The sequence below is a fragment of the Melanaphis sacchari genome, unplaced genomic scaffold (assembly GCF_002803265.2).
Source record: "Melanaphis sacchari strain LSU unplaced genomic scaffold, SCAv2.0 Contig10_pilon_pilon, whole genome shotgun sequence".
In the NCBI taxonomy this organism is placed as follows: Eukaryota; Metazoa; Arthropoda; class Insecta; order Hemiptera; family Aphididae; genus Melanaphis; species Melanaphis sacchari.
The window spans coordinates 3,791,739-3,813,184 of NW_020270420.1; the positions used below are offsets into that span (position 1 = coordinate 3,791,739).

A 21,446-nucleotide genomic window follows, 5' to 3' on the forward strand; every position below is an offset into this window, starting at 1 on the left:
CATATTATAATACAATGAGCCAACAGTGTTTAAATCAAATATTAAATAAATTGTATTTATAGTCAACTTTAGAAAATTAAAATAAAATATTATTGTTATCCAACTAATTCCACATGAATTCTCATATTTTATCCTCATCAACTTTTTACGATTTCCCATTTATGCAATGCCATATAACTTTTAAAATATGATAATGTGCCATGCTTTCCCCGAAGTACATAAAATCAATGATGTTCGTCGTCATAAGAACGAGGGGTGTCTGTTTGCCGGCGCCAGTAAGCCTTGTCCGGGATAATGTGTAACTTCTCTCTTGCACCATCTCCCCGTACAACTGACATCCGGACCACAGTAGGACCCTACATGTTATAAATATCTGTGTATGTAATAAATCTTCATATCCGTTTATCGATGACTTGGAATTCTCGATTTGGCCAGAACTTCAATTTCTAGGGGGCCAGAAAACTACATAACAAGAAAAAAGTACTTATGGAACTCTAAAAGAACTAATAGTCATCAGAATGTACTGTAAAAAAAAATAAAGAAATCATTTAGAAATTGATGAAAAAAAGTTTTATTGATAGTTAGAATAAAAAATCTCAAGAAAAATGGCTTACTATTAATTTAAAAGCAAAAATTCGTGTAAATAGGTACTCAAAACTAAAACATCATTTATCAAATAATTTAAAAAAAACAAAAAAACGTTCAATTAAATTACAAATCAATATGATATAGTTATTAAATTGTGCAACTTTAGGATTTAGACTAAAATAAAAAATGTTAATAAAACTTTTTAGGTAAAGGCGAAATTTTTGTCGTGCCAGAACTATGATCTGACCTAATACTAACAGGTTATCGATCTCAGAAATCATATAGATAGGGCACATAAAAATATATTATACAAGCAAATTGTATTTAAAAAAACACTAAAATGACATTTTTGTGGCTATTTTCCCCAAATGTAGAGATAGAAACGATAAATATATGTTTTTATCACCATTTACAATAATAATACATGATAAGAGATGCATAATAGACTATTCTACCATATGTAATTATTGATAAAGATATTGATTATAAAAATAAGAATATATTTTTAGTATATTTTGTTAAAATCAATAAATTAAAATTATTTTTAGCTATTTTTATTTCTATTTTATAAATTAATTAATATTTATTTCAATATAATGTTCTATGTTTGATTGTGGAAAGATTCACACTATGTTTTCATCAAAGATACGCATATTTATAGAAATACCTAAATAAGAAGAGCAGTGGCCAATTTCTACAGGCCGTATTATCGTTGCAGCGATATGCCGCGAATAGGCTGTGTTATTTAATAATTATCGGTATATTTTTTTGAAATTTGATATAAAGCTTGATTATATTATAGCATTATGATTATATAATACAAGAAAAAATTACTAATAACTAATTATATCAAATAATAATAAAAAAACAAAATCTAGAGTATTAATTGTATAAATATAAGTAAGTTCTTCTATAATATTAAAAAATATATAAATATATATAGTTAATATTTTTTAACTGGGAAAGATAGCGGATTTTTAATAGTTAAGTCTACCCTAATAGAAATGTCTAATTTTTCCTATGTTTATACAATGTATCTGAATTCTCAAATAATCTTAGAGTAATAATAATAAAAATTACAGTTAAATTATTTAAATCAATGCAATTTTAATATTTGAATATTAAAAATATCTAATTAGTTTCCTTGAAAGTTGTTCCAATAGAAATTTAAAAATAGCTATCAAAAATACAAACGTATCAATGATAACTTTGTTTAAAGACATATTTTGAATTTCAAATATTGACAAAATTATATGTTGTAACAAATAAAATTAGGTAATCGTTCTATTATAGGTATAATGGATATTAACTATCAAGTGTACTTTAATTTTGAATAAGTCACTTTTATACGTTTATATTACGACAGGACATAAAATGACATAAAAAAATCAAAGTATTTTAAAATATTGTCTTTAAGAATATTTTAACATTCTATAAACCATAAATTAAATACATGAATTATTAAATAATTAAAGGGGAATGAGCGTGCTTGAAAAACTACTCCAAATATCTTACATATAGAAAAATAAAGAATATAATACAATAAAATAAATGATAAATAAAAACATCTTGAGATTGTAGGAAAAAACAAGTTACCTACTTATTTTAAAAACTTATTTTCACTACATTGATTTTTCTACTCTCTTATATCAGCAGTAAACCTCTACTACATTGGCACTTAGGGTAGCTATAGAGTACTAATTTAGCACTTTGTTTTTACTTGGTAAATTGGTTGCTCAACTATTTCATAAAGTAATTTATGAATCATACTAGTGTATAATTAGATCATTTTTAAATGTAATTATAAAATACATATTTTTATATAACAAAAAAAATTGTTATATTTTTATTTAAAAATTATGTATTACTTTATAAATTCTATTCATGTAATACGAAAATCTAAAATGTAAATCGACAATTTCTCTATAATTTGACAGTTCACGTTCAATGAGTGCTTAAGTGTATGAATCACGTAATGATTCCCCTTTTGGCAAAAGTTTTTGGGGTTTCGCTTGTTGAACGCACTACGTGATTTCCAAGTCAAAATAATGCTAACCCTTCATATAGTCGGTTTAATGTTACGTCTAATTAAACCGTCAACTGTCCGTTACATAATAATATCTGAGACTTATTGCCCGTTAAACTTTTTTTTGCACCTCTAAAGAATAAAAATGCTTAATTGTAATGTTTTTCGAAAATGAAAAAGTACTCTTTATACGAACAATAGATAGTGTTCCAAACATTTATAAAAATAATTTTACTTACCGAATGTCGAGTTAACGATTGCCAACAAAACTCAAGTTCACCAATAGTCGCAGGAACTGGTACTTCAAAATTCATTGCATATGTATTCACAACCCCATCACGAACATAATAGAGTTCAGATGATAAACCTGGGTAAAAAATAGTAGTTATACGTAAAATTACTAATAAACTTATATTTTTTTTTACAAAATATTTATGAAACAGCTATGAATTTAAATATATGAAATAAATTAAGTATTTACTTATTTATTTTACTTTATATTTTATCATGATTTAAAAATAATTACAATTTTATAATTAATAATAAATATCATTGTAAAATAACTTGATAATATTTGTTGTTTTACTCTAATTAACTAAGATAAAATAATATTATTTTCATAAAGTGTAATATGATTAGCTATACATTATATTATGCATCCGTATTATTACAGTGACAACATATGACAAATAATTAGTCTATGCAGAATAAATATTAAAATATCATATTTTGTAGTTAATTTCTCATCATATAATGTGTTATTAATATATTAATGTACTTAGTTATTTTTTTTAATTCAATCAAAAACTAAAATTTTACATTAATCAAGTTTTTACACACAAAACATATAACTATAAACCAGTATTTAAACAATAAAAATAAAAATACAATTTAATAACAAAGGTTAAATCAAGAATCGTAATTTTAGATCTAAACATACTGAGAACAGCTATTGGTTTTAGATAACAAATGTTACATTATTTTGAGAAAAAAATAGAGAGAAAGAGAGAGAGAGGTTTAATTTCTCTAGAAGTTTCACATGACTTAATTTAAACAAAAAAGTAATTTCACATCGGTGAAATCAACATCACGAATTCTCAAATTCACTTATTAATAATAAATAAAATGGCAAAAATATTAGTTACATTATTTATTTATGAGTCATTATACTTCAAATAATTTTTATTTCATTCATTAAACTTAAAATATATAAATTTTATCATAAATTATTCTGATAGCAAGATGTGAAGAATAGTTCTCTCAAAATTCCATTAAAAAATCATTGTGTTTTATTCTAAATAAAATATAATTTTTATTTTAGTTTTGTTTAATATCATATTTCTAATATTAAATAATATAATCATTAATTATGTACCATATTTTAATCACGTTTATTATAAATATTGGGTCTTATCATGTGTATACATAATTTAAAATATACAGTATCCACTCAGTGAAATCGATCTTTATTCATGAACTGCGTTGTCATAGTTGTGGAATGTAATGAAAACACGCGATTCAAGTAAATCCAATTCGTTAAATAAGCAAATATATTTTATACACTTTTTGTAATTAATATAGTTTCAAATTCATAAACTAAAAAGTTTTTATTTGAATATAAAACAATTTAATGTATTACTCGTATATACGCTTTCTATAATCATATGTGTATATATCACATTTCTGTGTTAAAAATCGTAAAACATATTTAATACATCAGATACTATAGTTGTTATATAGTTACATATTACTATGTCCATTTAATAATATAATTCCAATTTTTACGATAAATGTACAACGAATATGAATTAATTATTTATTAATGTTTAGCCATTTAGTATCAAAATATATCCTTGTCAATTTCTTTAACTATAGAATTTTGAATAAAACAAAAAACCTTACCCTTATTATAAATTTTTTGAAGCCGTTCCACGTAATAATGTAATCCACTACTTTTATGAATTTAGACAAACTAATAATGGAATGAGAGTTATAATATATAAAATGTTCATACAATAATCCATTAAATTAATTTTTACACCCTTTTATACGAAAATATGTTTCAAGTTGCCATAATTCAGTGTTCAATATTTACGCATACATAATATTATGTAGAGGTTATCTTATAATATAATCCATAAAATTATTTTAAATTCAAAAAAATGAAACGTTTTAAATATAGTTAATTACTAAATATTGTTTTTTTTTATTTCATAAACTGAATAATCACATGTATTAATTTTATTAAATTTCTCAATCAGATTATTCAGTTTTATAAAAATAATGATTTTTCCATAAGTATTAAATGAGAATTATAAAAACTACATATGTATAAATTACTTTAAATGATATTATAAAAGTCAGAGCGGTATATTATTATTCATAATAGTTGTACTTCCAATCATTATTTCATCTTAATTAAGCTTTTACTTTCAAACTTAATTGAAATTAATGGAAATAAAACTCAGGTGGTACGCTATTTCCTTTACCCCTAAAGGCCAAATCGATCGTATGCATGTCATTAGTCTCTGTCACGTAATCTGTTTAAAAAAAATCTGCATAGTCAGTCCAGTCGTATTTTATTTCATTTGTTTTTAGTTGAAATTTGTTTTTAATTAATATAAATAAAGAATATAATAGAAAAGTATACATACATCACAGTGCGTGTAATTTTAAATGTTACATACATATAATAATTAATATAACAAAATAAAAAATTGAAAAAATATAATTATGTGACAGATATTATACATAGCTGTCGAAACTTTTAACGTTAATAGCTGTGTAAATTGTTATAAATGAACTCTTTCTAAAGTAAAAAAAAAAATAAATAAAGGTAGGGTTGAAAGTGAGGAGTAAACATTATTAACGAGCTAAGGGAGTATGGCTATTATTATTAAGACGTTTATAGGAGATTGCTCAATCCATCATGATGGTAACGTGTAGAAAAGTGAAACTGCTCGTTTGTGAAGGAAACGCTTTGTAATAATATTCAGGAGAAAAAAATCAAGAAATAAATATTTTTTAGCAGTGATTATATAAAAAGTAAAAGAATTATGTACATTGAGGATTTTTGGCAGTAAAAAAAGGCGTTATTAAAATTTTAAATTTTAAATAAATTAAAAAGTTGAACAAAAAGACTGTCCCCTGCATACATTGTATTTCAATGATTTCGAGATTTATATTCCTAGGGGCAATTTACAATTACAGTGGTTTACCAAATTAATGATATTTTCCTGGTTGGACTGGGTTGGTGGTGATGGGGCGATTTTTTCTCGTACTGACGTTTCCGTTGTGCTTTTAATGGCCCTTTACGAACCCCTGTTTCTAATTGCACCGCCGGCTGTTCCACCATGCACATTGCATTCCCTACCACTACTATCTCGCAAAGGTTTTAATATTACCAATACACATTTGAAATAACAATCATAAAGGGAAAAGAGAAAAAACGACTATATATATATTGGGTAATCGTGACCGCGTCATTTGTTTTAAAAATTATTATCGTTTAATATCCTTCTATTGTTTTCGATATTCTCTATAAATTCTGTAAATCAATTACATTTTGCGATAACTGACAAGTTTAATTTTCAACCAATGGATCAACAAAACACGCATAATGCGTGTATACTATAATGATCGTACATAGTAGATAAATGCATTTTTTAATACGTACTTAAATTAAAAATGATATTTGAATTGGGCAACCTTATGGGTCATTAAAATTATCTACAATACATTTTATTTAAATAGTTATACTACAATTATTTTTATTACACTCATAAAGAATAAGTTGTTTTTTTCGTTTTAAGTTATTATTAATTTTATTTTATATACTTTTTAAATTAGATTTATCATAACTCCGTTATATATTATGGGCGTGTTTAACATAAGCATACAACTTTTTGCGACATAAGTAATTTGATAATAATTACTCATTAGGTAATTATTAATAATACGTTTCTAATAATATACTTTCGTTTTCTAATATTGAATTGATAAATTACAATGTAAAAATGACTCCTCTGATATTTGATATGCATTCTTGTATTACAAAAACATTTTAAACAAGAAATAATAATAATAACATTAAAAAAAAAAAAACATCACAAGCTAACACTCGTGTTTTTATTTTTGTTTTGAGGGAGTATATATAAGAATCAATACATAAATTATGCACAAGCACCAGTAGTTAAACGATAATCATAAAAAATTGCCACCCTCTGGTGACAACAACAACAATACTAGGACGATATTTCACTCAGGAGGGATGATCGAGAGCACATTAAAACTGTCCTGCAGGACGTCACGCTGTTTCTTTTATCCTATACGCCCCTTGGACACTGCACAAACGCACAAGAGCTGCTTCAGACTTACGTCAGCAAAATTGAATTGTAGGATCAAAAGCACAGAATTTGATTTAGTCTATCTCTACACAAAAATGAGAAAAAGTTGTAATAACTGTCCATTCCATTAATTATATAATTAAATATTTACCAGTTATTTTCAAAAACGATTATTATTTGTAATAAATAATGATTTTAATAATATTATTAAATTGACTACACACTTTTGTCAAATACAATTATACTACTACATAGATATAAAACTAATTTTTGTTTAAAAATTCATAAATTATTTAAAATACAAATAAAGACGATTTAAATACGGGTCAGATAACAATAAATAATTATTTTTATAGAACAATTAATAAATATATCATGAAAAAAAAAGACATAATAACATGAAAAAAATATATTTTTCTCTGGTTTTTGTTTGTTTATATATTAATATATAGAAAAATATTAAAAACCAAAAAAGAATTTCATAAGCCGAGGGTGGTATTTTTTTATACTCATACACGCGCTTGAACCCCATAAAAATATAATACACCATACATTAATATGCGTCAAAATGCATTAAATATGCAAAATAACTTATACATACATGGCTTAGCAACATTATGAAACGAATTTGTATTGAGCCATAAAAAACTAAAGGGGAGGTTTCAATATTATCAGTAACAAACGTAATAATTTTCATAAAGCTTCAATTATTATATGAATAGTGTTCAAATATCAAGATTATAATCTGCATATAGTAGGTATACTTTTTATAAATACTATGTTACTTTATTATTTTCAAATTCATCATGTCTATTTATAGTGTTTATATCATAAATGTAATGATAAGTATTTTAGATATATTTTATTTATTTTTTCACAGTAGTTTTTAATTATACGCACAATTTAAACTTTAGGCATATGATAATAAATATTTTTTACAAATAAAACATTTTGTATTAGTCGGACGATTGCGAATTTATTATAATAATTTAACTTAAATACTTGTTACTAGCATAGTTTATATATAATTTTCATCGAGAATGTTCAATTCAAATAATTTTTTCAATTTATAATTTTAATGTTTTTAAAAAAATTAAATACCACAAAAAAATTGTACAATTTTATAAATTTTCATAGACAAAAATTGTAATTGTATCCGTTTTGTAAATTTATTGTCACACTATAACAACAGTAAAAATATGGATTTGTATTATATTTATTATATATATTAGATCTATTTATAAATAATAAAAAAAAATTGTTTGGTTTAGAGTGATAAGACTATTAAATGTGAATATTTTAATTATTATAAATGTATTACCGAATAGGTTTAATAATTTTTAAATATTTGAGGAATATATTTACCATAAATTCAATAATCGAAAAAATTGTATCATAAATTAGAACAAATATAAAAACTTTTTATGTGTAAGAATACAAGAAATTGAAGTAAGGACTTGAATTATAGTTGATTTTGAAGAATAAAAATTCGAATGGCCAACAAAAGTACGGAAAGCACAACTACACGAGCGAAAAATCCATATAAAATTTATAGAACTCAACAAACGGAAGTCACTTGAAACTTCCACAATATATAATAACATACGAATGATTTTTTTATTTTTTTCAAACAAAAGTTAAAGTCTCGGTTTGATATGTAAATATATATATGTATTAGATATTTAAGTATATGTGTACAGAGTACGTATGTTCTGTGTATTTTCCTTATATTAAACTTTATTGGTAATTTCCTCTTTCGTTCATATTTTCCATGAATTCATTTTTTTTTTTTTTTTTTTTTTTTTACTTTGGGTCGAGGGCTTATAGGAAGAGGAAGAAAATTACACGACAAACCTTTTGGAAAACTCACGACCGCCCTGAGCGACTGTTTTTTATTTTTATTTTAGCGGTGAATAGAATAAAACATAAACATTGAAAAAATATAATATTTGATACTTTATTATAATACCTACTAATAATATAATAAATCTTGATTTTAATCTATATTATTAAGTCACCAGCTATGTTGTATAAGCCATAATCTAATCTGTGTACTGCAGATTTATTAAAGATATTAATCACAAAGTGATTTCATAATTTAGAAATAATGTAATTGTAATCGTACTTCCATCATACTAAATATTAAAAATAGTTATTCAACATAATCCTAGCAAAGACAACTTAAGATTACTCATAGAATGAAAATTTAAAACATAACATTTAAATTATACCTACTTAATTCATAAAATATAACAAAAATAATAATAATAATTCACACACTAACTATTTTTAGTATATATTATTAAATTAATATCCGTCGTCGACATAAAAAGGTAAATGAGAATATATCCTTAAGTCTTGGGAGATACCTAAACTTAAAGTTATAATATATATATAAGGGTAATTATATTATATCATCCACAAAGGTAAACATTTTTTTTTAAAGTGAATTTTTTCGTTTATTATTTTTTTATATTTTTAAATTTAATAATGTTGTTTTTATGAATTAAAATATATTTTTATCCCATAAAAGTTATAAAACAAATTGCTTTAGTCCCTATAAGTTATCTTTTATGCTAAAAAAAGATTTGTTTTAAATTAAAAATAACATATGATGAATATACAACAGTTTATTACTGAAAGCGTTGCGTTCGGTTAATAATTAACGTTTGCCGAATTTTCACAAAAATATGTTTTTCTACTTTGAAAGTATTTTATAATTAAAATGTATTATTTTTTGTTTGACTTTAACATGAATTGCATTTGCCATTTATATTTTATTAAAAAAAAAATTTTTAAAACTATTTTAATATGATACTCTATATAAAATGAATTCTACAAGTTAATTACTTAATTTCTGAATAAATATTATGACTAAATTCATTGTATTCTGTTAGTACTATTTGTTTTAGATTCCGATTACTCTGCTTTGATAATTTTATTAGTTTTACAATGGTATATATTTTTGTGAATATCTCGTGTTACCTTTAAAAGCAGTAACAATGCTTCAATCTTTAACTTTCAGGAGGATTTTGGCTATTGTAGTTGACTCTTTGGGAGTTAGAGAATAAAAAATTCTAAAAGATCAAATATAAAAGAATAATATTCTTAACTTTAATATGAAATACTTATAAGAAATATATTATTCAATTTTCAAACATTAGTTAAAAAAAAATGAAAGATTTTACAAATTTTTTACTACAAAATACTTGTAATCTGTAATTTTCCAATAGTTTTTATGTTTTGTTTCTCCTAATTATTAAAAAAATTTCTAGGACATTTTTTTTTACTTTCTACCTCCAAATGTACCTAATTAATCTAATTATTTACCAGAAACCACACCCAAAGTTAAAAATCAAAATATTTTTACTACCCTAAAAAGTGATAACAGGCAGAAAAAGGTACACACACAGATTCATCATTATAAAATCAATACATTCATCGCTTCACTTAGAATTTAAAAAGATAAAATACAAAAGGTAGCAAGATTAAAAAAATATATCTCCAAGTATCTTTATCATAGGATTTCTCTGAATTAACTTCTTAGTGTTAATATAACCAAAGATATTATAGTTTTTATACTGTAAAATAAATAGGTACTATTCTATTATAATTTGGTTATTAAAGACGTGAATTTAGAGATCAAAAATAAATAATTCTAGTACAGATAAAATAGACACAGGTGACATGACATATTAATGATTCATATTATTATAATAAAAGTTAGAAATAATATAATCCTTTGGTAAAAAAAAAAAAAAAACTGTCAAATTTTCTTTAACTTATTAAAAGCTTTAAAAATTGTATAATTTATTTATAAAAAAAAAAATAATCATAAGAATCGTAATGAAACAAGAAGAAATAGAACCACCTCGCTTTTTCATTAAATTTAATAACCGTTCACCCTATTTGATTATTAATTTATTAAAAACGGCAAAAATGAATTTTAATTTATTGTAATTAGGTATAATTTTTTTTATAATTCGTAACGCGTATCAAGAAAAAAACAGTTGAAATTAATACATTAACGTAGAATAACAATGCAAAATGAAACGATGAAGAAAAAGAGAAATGGTCATATCGTATTGTTCTAGATTGTTAAAATGCCACAAAAATAAATAGGGGAGAGATAGATAGACTGAGCAGGAGTGAAAGAGAAAAGCTTTCGAAGGGTTAATATTTAATGTTAGCAAGTCTACATTGAAAAGGCGGAAGCAGCACACGAAAATTAATTCCTTCGGGGCTAAGGGCTTTTTAACGTTTAATACGCTGTTATTCTTTTGTTGCTCTGTACTCCAAAAAGCTCTCGCTCTCGCTCTCGCTCTCACTCAACTATCGTCCTATAGCTTGCTGCATTTTGCATATATACCACCCCTGGAATGGCAACAGTATTGCAATTCTCTCTCAGAAAAGCCTGTAATAATATTTATTTTTTAAATATATATATATATATATATTATTCTTTATATTTATATATATATATATATATATAAAGAAACCCTTCTGATGCAAAAACAAACTATTGAGATTGCGGAGGACATGAGTAGGGTCTCTGTAGATTCAATTAGCAAAATAATAATAACAATAAAAAAACAATATAGCTTTGTAAACAAGTGACGTTTTCCGCCATTCTAGGATTCTGGGGTGAAGGAAAAACCACTATGTATTTAATTTGTTTTTGACATATGGGTTTAAAATAAATGTACCGGTATTTTTTTTTATTGATTTTTGTGTACATATATACATTATCAATGGATTAATTTGCTTTCATTTATAAAGTTTAAAAAAAATACATCATTAAATTATGAAGGTACATTACATTAGTATCGTTATTACTTATAAGTTACAACCAATACATTTCAAAATATCTAATAAATTAATAAATTGATAAATTGATATTAGTTCTATGCATTAATTAAAATTGTGTGACATTTAAAAAATTATTATTCCAGAAAATATAATATACATATATATAAATTAAATCTGATTCGTGCGTAGTATATATTGACTAGGTAGTCTTAGACCTTTAATACAAAACGCAGTATTAACTACAATGGATACGTAACATAACAGTAATATGTTCAAAGAGGTAAAATTAATTGAATATAGGTTAATTATATTTTAATACAGCAAACGTGACTATAATAATTTTACTACATTTTATCCATAGTACACAAATCACCTGATTATATATGCCCAAAGATAATTTTGCTTAAATTCATTTGAACGAATACTAGCAAATATACATACTTATCTATATATTACATATACAATGTATATTATACATATATATATTTAATAATCTATATTTCTATAAGACTTATAAACATTATATTTGTTGTTAAAAATGGATATTTATTGACTTTATTTATTTATTTTTTTTATTTATTCTATTAAAATGTATACAATTATTAATTAATATAAATAGGAATTAAGTTATGAAAACCTCTTTTAAGTTTGATTCGTGGTGGCTGCAAAGAAATACGAAGTAATTACACTAATATGAATAAATTTATAAATAACAGATAATAATTATTCAAAAATGAAGAAAAAAGAATAAAATAAATAGCCGACTTAATATTAAAAGGCATATAAATAAATATAATTTATATATAATAGAGGTTGAGACTTATACTCTACTCATAAATTTTAAGAATCCATTTCAGATCGAATTTTTTTATTTATATGTCATTTTTAAAAGCATTATAATATATATATATATATTAACACGTAAGTATATAAAGTGTGTAGGCCCAAGATAATTCAAGAATTTCTGACTTAAAGATTTGTTACATAAACATTAAAAATATTATAGCATTATATACTGTTTGTTCAATACGAATATATTATTAAAGTAAGTATAATTGAATATTAGCAATGAATTTTTTTAAATATTATACACGATAAATATTTCAGTTTAACCAAAATGAAATTGTTTAATTTACAAATCATAGGTACTATTATTATTTTAGGATATGACCAATTACCAATTTTATACAAAAGTACTAAAATTAAATCTCAAATATAAATAAAATAAATTATAATAGTATTAACTATTCACATTTATATGAAGTTAAAAACATATTCACGAATTGTATGAGGTTTGGTGCACTTTTTAGTAGGTATTTACAGAATATAATATATATAATTTAGACTTTACACCAATATTGGTACATGTTTTATCATTCATCAAATAGGTGCATTGTTGAGCTTCATCAGTCGATGACTTTTTATTTTTAATATGTGTAAAGTTACAACACCATCCAAATGGACGCTATTATACACATATGTCTTATACATAGCTAATAGGTAGAGTATTTAACTTATTGGTTTGTAAATTAATATTTAATCATTAAAATGATTAAAAATTTATAAATTGTAATATATAGAATAGTTGGTACAAATATCCAATTAATGTACAACATGTAATAAAAGAAACTTAAAAATTATCAACAATTTTTAGATCATTAACTTTTAAGATACATAAGAAAAAAATTGAACAGAATTATTTATAAGATTAAAAAAACATAATACGAGTATATTTTTACAATATTAATAATTATTCTTTTTCATCAAAAATAAATTAATATTATTATTTTTTTTTTTTTTTTAAAGAAATTGTGAATAAAATACTTATATATATTTTCTGAAGCTATGAAAATAAGAGGGGTATTTTTCGTTTATAACGAATAAAAGTTAAAATAATCTAATTCTTCATTAACTTTAACTTTACTTTTATCTTTTTCCCACTTCCATCCTTATTATGTAGCGTTTAATTTTGTAATATTACATTGTTTCGATTGGCTCACGAATAACTCAACACCTCCCCTCTTACAGGAGTTGCCAATTAGGTATCTTGTTTTATACATGAAAAGCTTTGAGCTTTCAAATAACGCACTTTATTTTTTTTAAGGTCAAACACCCGATGTTATAGCTAGTGGTGTAAAAGGGTTCTTTGTCAGCGCCCACCAAGTTTAATGGAGACAACGACGACGGCAAAATCTAATTTCGAATAAGGCGACTATAGACATTTTTCATGCGGCTTCGTTTAGAAAATAAAAATTGTGATATTTTATAAGGAAGCGAGTAAAGCAGTAGAAGGATAAAAATGAAAATAAACGAATAACCACGATTGAAGTGCTGTTAAATAAACGTTTAGAAATGAAATGTAGTTATAAAAGAAAAGAAAATACGAAACGTAATTTTAACGAAAATACCACACAAACAAATAAAACAAATTTACATGTAATGAAAGAAAATATTTCAACACTTTAAATTAGGTTTTATAGTATAAAATATAGAATTATGTAAGAATTTCAATTAATTTAGAGCTAAGCACTCTTATTGATTAAACAATTATATTCATTGAACATTATCTCAATTTTAATTTTATAAGAAATATAATATAATATATATATTAGATGAAATATTTTTTTCAAAAATTTAAAAAACATTTATTGAAATTTACAATGAAATCGAATTTTAAGTATTTACTATCTAATTTTTTTTTTTAGGTTAATGTATATTATGATTACTTAGGTTAAATAAGAAACACGTAAACATAATAGTATAATGAAAAATATTAAACACCATTCATTTATAGGTATTAACTAGAAAAAATATGTATTCATACATATTTAATAGGTATTTAATAATAATTTTGTAATAAGACAATAATTTATTTTCTGAGGAATTAATACAATACTAACTTAAATCGAGTTGAGGTAACAAACGTGGTAAGTAAAATGAATATTGGTGAAAAGGTTATTTTAACGTCGGATAATATTGTTTGTTTTTTTTAAAAAAACTATATAGTGAATAATCATTATGCAAATTGTTCATCGTGTTATTCTACAACACAACTAAATGCGTCAATCTATTGAACGGCTAGTTTATAAGAATATATAAACTATAATTATGAACCCTTTGTATAGGTTTCATAACATGAATGCGAATCATAACCCATCATATTATATAAGAACTGAGCATCAAAATAAAATACACTTTGATGGTATTATAAACAAAATATAGGCTTTCAATATTATCTTTTAATTTTTATTATTACATACCTGGTTTCTAAACTTGATTAAATAAAACATTATATCAATAGGTACATATTATTTTATTAAAATAAGTGAAATACTAACCCATAATCCTTTTGACTTCTTTTTGACTGATGAATACATTTAAATGACCTGTTGCACTTGACAAGCAATATAGTAAGACAATAGTGATGAACCCCATCTGTGTGTATACTGTTGTTCTGTAAAATAAAAAATATATCTTATATGCATGTACACACACGTTTATATATATATATATATATATATAATAAACATATTTTTTTTATAATTATGTTACAATTATGCAATTATATAGACCACATGGACACATTGTAAAAGTCATATATATATTGTAGTTTAGTAATATTATGTACTCGTTCACACGCCGACATGGAACATGCAGAGATGCAGTTATAGAACTCGTTAAATTCTGTTAGCATATTAAATGATGAGATCATTAATGTAAATTAAGTATGACTAATGGCCGTAACCTTTAATAAAGAAATTAAAAAATACTAAAATACATTCCTAGTCACAATTTTTTAAAGTGTTTGAAGTTCAAATTTTTTAAATTCATTAAATCAAGAAACATTTTATATTATTTTATAGTTAAAGATTAATGCAGTTTTGCTTTCATAGCTAAGACTTGAAAATATAATAACACGGTTTTTCATAAGTTTTTTACGGAACTCATAAAATATCAAAAATACAAATGCACAATTATTTCACGTTTTAATTTTAAAATATTGGATATTTAGTTAATTTGTTGTAATTCAAAAAATAATGTATACGAAACTTGAAACTTTTAACCAATACGTATATTATTATTTTCTTAACACAATAACATTTTTAAAATATTTAGATTGATTTTATTGTTTAGTTAAGGCAATTTAAATTTCAAAGACCTAAAAATTCAGTATAGTAATAAACTATTTATTGAATAAATATTGTTTATCAGTCTTTATAAAAACAAATTGAAAACTGATATGATATAAATGTATGAAACTAGAGTTTAAAGTTTCAACTATAGTTAAATTATTAAACAAATCACGTCACTATTATTGTTAAATTACCTACTCTATATTTATTCAGTTGGATTGAAATACAGATAACTATTATCTTATATATTATTTATTTTTTAAATACCGCAAAAACTTTAGCGAACAATTTTCTTTTATAAGCGTTTAAAACATTAATTACAGTAAATCTTTAAAACTATTACCATGTTATGTTATATTATATTGATCAATTTTTAGCAGTTGAATTATTGAAGTGTTTTATTTGCTAATACACTATAATATACGAGTATATTAATTAAAAAATAAAAAACACTGTATATAAATTAATCTTAAATTTCTTAAAATTGTGTTTGTTGTTCATAATACGATAAATGTCTATTTGAATCAGATTTAAGTTTCAAAATTAGGGTTTTTATTTTGATACAAATCATTGGGAACATGGCAGATTATATGAGATCAATGATGTAGAAAAGAAATTAGCTTAAAGTAACCGTCCTTACTTTAAAGAAAAGTATATAATAAAATAAAAGTAAATGTATAAGATATTAATTATTTACCAGTATTCTTAAATTTAATCAAGAAAAGATATTTTTAAGTATTTGGTGATAAAAACATAAACAATCAAATAAAAAGAATTGTATGAAATATTATAAGAACAGTTATTGGGTATTTGTTCTGCTATTTTAACTTCACAACGAAATTAGTTAAGTTAGGTTAATTGATTACTTTTTTTTATATTTTATATTTTAATAAAGTGTTAAATTTTTAATTCTATAACTCATAGTTTAATGTTATACAATTAATTAGCTATTATACATTTTACATTTAAACATTTCAAAAATATCATCTCACAATTTTTTATAAACATGTCCATCTTTATTTCATTGTCTCTTCGAATAAATTATATATTTTTAATTTTTTTTTTTTTATTAATTACCATTTACAACATTTTTAAATCGTTTTATTATTATTGTCGTAAATCGAGTTGCATTAAAAATTGTATAGTATTGTTTATGTGTGTACCTAGTATAAAATTAATAAATATTTATTTACTTAATAAAAAAAGCATTAATCCTATCCTTATTTATTAAATATATTTATCATTTTATTCATATAATAGATGAATCATACATAAACATAATACCAATGACAAAAAATTTGAAATATATAAAACTATTGATTAAATAAAGGTACAATATACGAGATAATAGACCTCTATAGATTCTATAATTTATACATAAATATATTAAAAAAAAAAACATATAAGTTGTCAATATTTTTACCTGGGCATTATGTTCGATTTATTATGTATGTCAAATATATATTTATTATGAGGATTTATTTTTAATTCCTCCTGTCTGTTGAGCAAAATTAAATTTAAGCAATTTCAATAGACTTCCTTGTGTTAATGTACCTACATCATTTTCCGTTTAGCTACAAGCGTAATGTTTTTGTATAGGGTCCTTAAAGGTTATTCTTCTTTCAGTTGATCGCCTGTCAAAATAGGCTCAACATATTTTTATTGTACTCAATTCTTGTGTATCGTACATAAATATGTATAGATAATAATCATGCGGTATTGTGGTAAATAAATCCGTGAAAATTATTATGTATGCACTATATGTTTTATGGGAATACAAGTACAACGATGCATATATGTGATAATGCCCAAGGGTTCCTTCCAAGTTAATAATATAATATTTAGATTTTAGGTATACATAAACATAAAATACATACAACACGTTGAAAAGATCGATTACTATTTTGTAAATTACAATATTAATTTTTATTCAAAATATTTATTTTTAAATTGTATATAAGTAGCCGTATTGATTATTAGAAACCTAGTAGTTTAAAACTTGAATTAAAATAAATATTTTAACTATCTTTAGTACTCAAAATTACAATACCATGAGAATGCAAATCCAACAATTTTAAAAATATTGTAAAATAGATTAAAAAATTAAGATGTAACGTACAATAATATTATGTTAAGTACAGGCAATATAGCTATTATTATAGGTATGTTTACTGCATTTTTATTCATATTCAGATATATTTTATGAAACGTTAAGTTAAGGCTCAAGATTAGTAGATAAATTCCAGCTTAACAAACAAAAGTCGAAAAGTACAGTTAAATGAAATTTCAAAATTATATTACTGTATAACTTTTATTATACGGATTATATTTAAGATAAATTTAGATAGTGTACAATGAATGTAAATAATGCGATGATAAATCGTGGTATTTTTAAATTATTCTAAATGAAGTGTAAGTACTACAATAGCGGTTAAAAAACATTTTTTTTTTTTTTTTTTATTAAAGTTATCATAAAATAAATTAATAAAATTTAGTAGTTTACTAATAAGTAATGAGTAATGACTATAAAAGCTTTAGTCATTTAAGGACTATATTGTTCAATTATCCTTAAATTTGTATTGCATGTTTTAAAATCAACAAAAAAAAATACATAATATAGTAAAGTTATCGTAATTAAACAATACAATATCTACGTTATAGATCGCAATTTTTTATTAGTAGTTTAGTTTCAAACTTAAAACACTCATATAAAATTATTGATTTATTTTTTCTTTAAATATAGTACATTTAAACATTTAAACATACTATCAATCTATATCAACTATGGTTATAGAACATAGATTTTCAAAATTAAAAATTAAAACTATAAATATCATTGTAAAGCCACCTTATACAAATATAAACATACTTACATTAAGTATAATTACATTGGTTTGAAAAATTAGTAAACGTACATTTATATAAAAACTGTAAAATATCAAGATAAATAATCATTAGAAATGTCTATTCTTAAGAATTTTTCAAAAATATAAAATATTGGTAGAAATACAATTGAAAACGATCATTATCTTCTATACCTTTTTGAAACCTTTATGGTTATTACAATTGAGAACGCTTAGTTTTTATAATTCCACGCAACGTTGTCAAATACATAATAGTTTGAAAATCCAAATTTTAAGTTTAATGATTGCCTACCTATTGTTTTTTGAGATAAAATATTACTGAATCCACTAATAATTATAATCTATATAAATACAATGTTTTACAATTCATTACTCAGATATTTAGTTAAACAAAAAACATTTTTAAAAACAATACAATTGTATAGAGGTAAAATAAAAATAAATGTTCTGAAAGATTAATAAAATTTAACACTTGTGGGAAATCAATATCGAAGGATTAAAATATAATTCATTATTTTTTTCTATATTGCTTGATTATTTTAACTTTTGTATACTGTGTAATAATATATACATGTAATTTATAGGCAACGTGCGCAGAACTTCATTTTCAATAGTACAACCGTGTTTTTAAGTCGGAGGTTATAATTTTCATTGTTCCATTTGAGCGTTCTCAAATGTATGCCAAAAAAGGTAAAACATTATCAATCGTATTGTAACCAAAATATTTTCCTCAGATCCGAGGTGTTCAGTGTTACTGTTAACACGTGTATTTGATACATTTTACAGTTTACTGTAAAAATGCCTACTCTTATAACAAAATTGATTTTTATACAATAAAAGTACTGTATTCACTCTAAAATATTATATCAACGTTTGGAATATATTGAAGAAAAGCGCTTACTATAATCATAATTAATAAATAAGCAACACCTTTAAATTATTTTATACCTAAAATCATATATATATATATCTAATGATAACAAATACATTTAATACGTCTATATTGTATAATAATAATTAATATTATCTAAAATGGCATCGTAATGAATCTAACCAATATTATATGAATTTATTTATATTTATCTAATAAATTTAATGGAAAAAAAAGTATATTTCCTGACATGACGTAATATTTGTAGTAATCAAAATAAATTTATCGTTTTAGGTGAAAACCAAAATTTTAAACATGTTCAAAAAACGAATGAAACATAAGTACGTTATTCAGATTTTAATCTTCTTCACATAGTATACTTATTTATCGATTTATAAAATCGAACATAGTATTCGGTGACGTAAAATTGCTTATCAACCAAGTACAACCATATTACATCATGTGTATATTGTATACCATGGTCCATGATATTATCTAAAATTATGTATATTATTTACATAAAGGTCATTATCAGGTACACTATCAAATACGGTAGATATAATATAGTACGTTACGAATTGGTATTATTATTTATAGCAAAATAAAAATCTAAAAATCATCAAAATATGATTGTTTTTACCTTTTTTTTGTTATTTCTTTTTATTTCAACAATCTAGTGTCCGTCTCCGTCAGGTTTTGTATCACAATGGTCCATTTCTATTTTAATTTTTTTCCCCTATAGAACACGGTCCAAGCCGGTTAGGTTATTGTAGGTACATGTAAGTCCCTCTCTACACACGGTTCGTATTGTAATAACCTCCTATCGAATAATGATAATAATAACGTTTCGGTCTATGTGCAACGGTAGAGTTGCCTATAGTTTATAATTATCGAAACGATCGGCTAATTTTTTTTTTCTTTTATTTCCATGAACTAACCGCGATAGCGAAAATATATAATACTTGGAAAAAATGTTACCACCGAACGTGATACGGGGCCGTCGGCTCTCGTGCGCGGGGCAATCGCGACACACCGGGGCGGCGACACGCGGAGAACTGTTGCCCACGTGGTGTCCCGGAGTCGATGTCGGTGGCACGTCGCGCGCCGTCGCCGCCGGACCGCAGTTGCACCAATGTGCCGGCCCTACCGAGGAAATACGTCTCGTCGTAGGTATACCGCGTTAAACGGCGTGGTGCACACCCGTTGCAACCGCGCCGACTGTACTGCAGGTCGACCGCGTCCCCGTCCGGCCATCAAATATTCATGTTGTGGACCGCGCGTGCCGTCGTAAACACGGGTCTCTCGATTCTCGGTTTCTTATCGTTTACATTTCAAAGGCAAATGGATTTCCCCACAGAGTCGGACGGAATGCATAAAAAAAAAAAAATAAATAAATAAAAATATAAAACAATAACAATAAATGTGATAGATAGACATTAGTACTGTTGACGGGATGACTTTTATTGCTATTCTTTCCGGGCAACGCTATTCGAAAAACATGTAGTTCCACGCTTATGCGCTAAAAAAAAAAAAAAAATCTTCCGTATGTCTACTCTACAACCACATATTGCAGTCATTACCGTCGGGCGTCGGTTAGAAAATAGAAGACGCGTATAATAATAATAAATTAATAGTTGAATCGTTATTTCGAGAAAATGTGAACAGAGAAAATAAAAACCCATGCCGGGAATTCATGATAATATTATAGTGAAGGTATAAGTATATAATGTAATACAAATACACGGTAACAAGACGTGGATTATTGATAAAGTGAATAAAAGATTCTTGGAAGCTTTCAAAATGTGATAT

The 21,446-nt window shown here is 24.1% G+C and overlaps 1 protein-coding gene across 1 annotated transcript in view; it reads right to left on the reverse strand.

The window, feature by feature from the left end:
* The window catches only part of LOC112603609 (tyrosine-protein kinase Dnt-like), a 68,383-nt gene extending 47,553 nt beyond the window's left edge, over nucleotides 1-20,830 (reverse strand). The window contains exons 1-3 of the mRNA XM_025352273.1: nucleotides 20,278-20,830; nucleotides 15,108-15,223; nucleotides 2,854-2,981 (exon numbers count right to left, since the gene is read on the reverse strand). Of these exons, the coding sequence (XP_025208058.1) occupies nucleotides 2,854-2,981; nucleotides 15,108-15,204 (225 nt within the window). The 5' untranslated portion in view covers nucleotides 15,205-15,223; nucleotides 20,278-20,830. The remainder of the gene's footprint in view (nucleotides 1-2,853; nucleotides 2,982-15,107; nucleotides 15,224-20,277) is intronic.
* Between the last annotated feature and the right edge of the window lie 616 nt (nucleotides 20,831-21,446).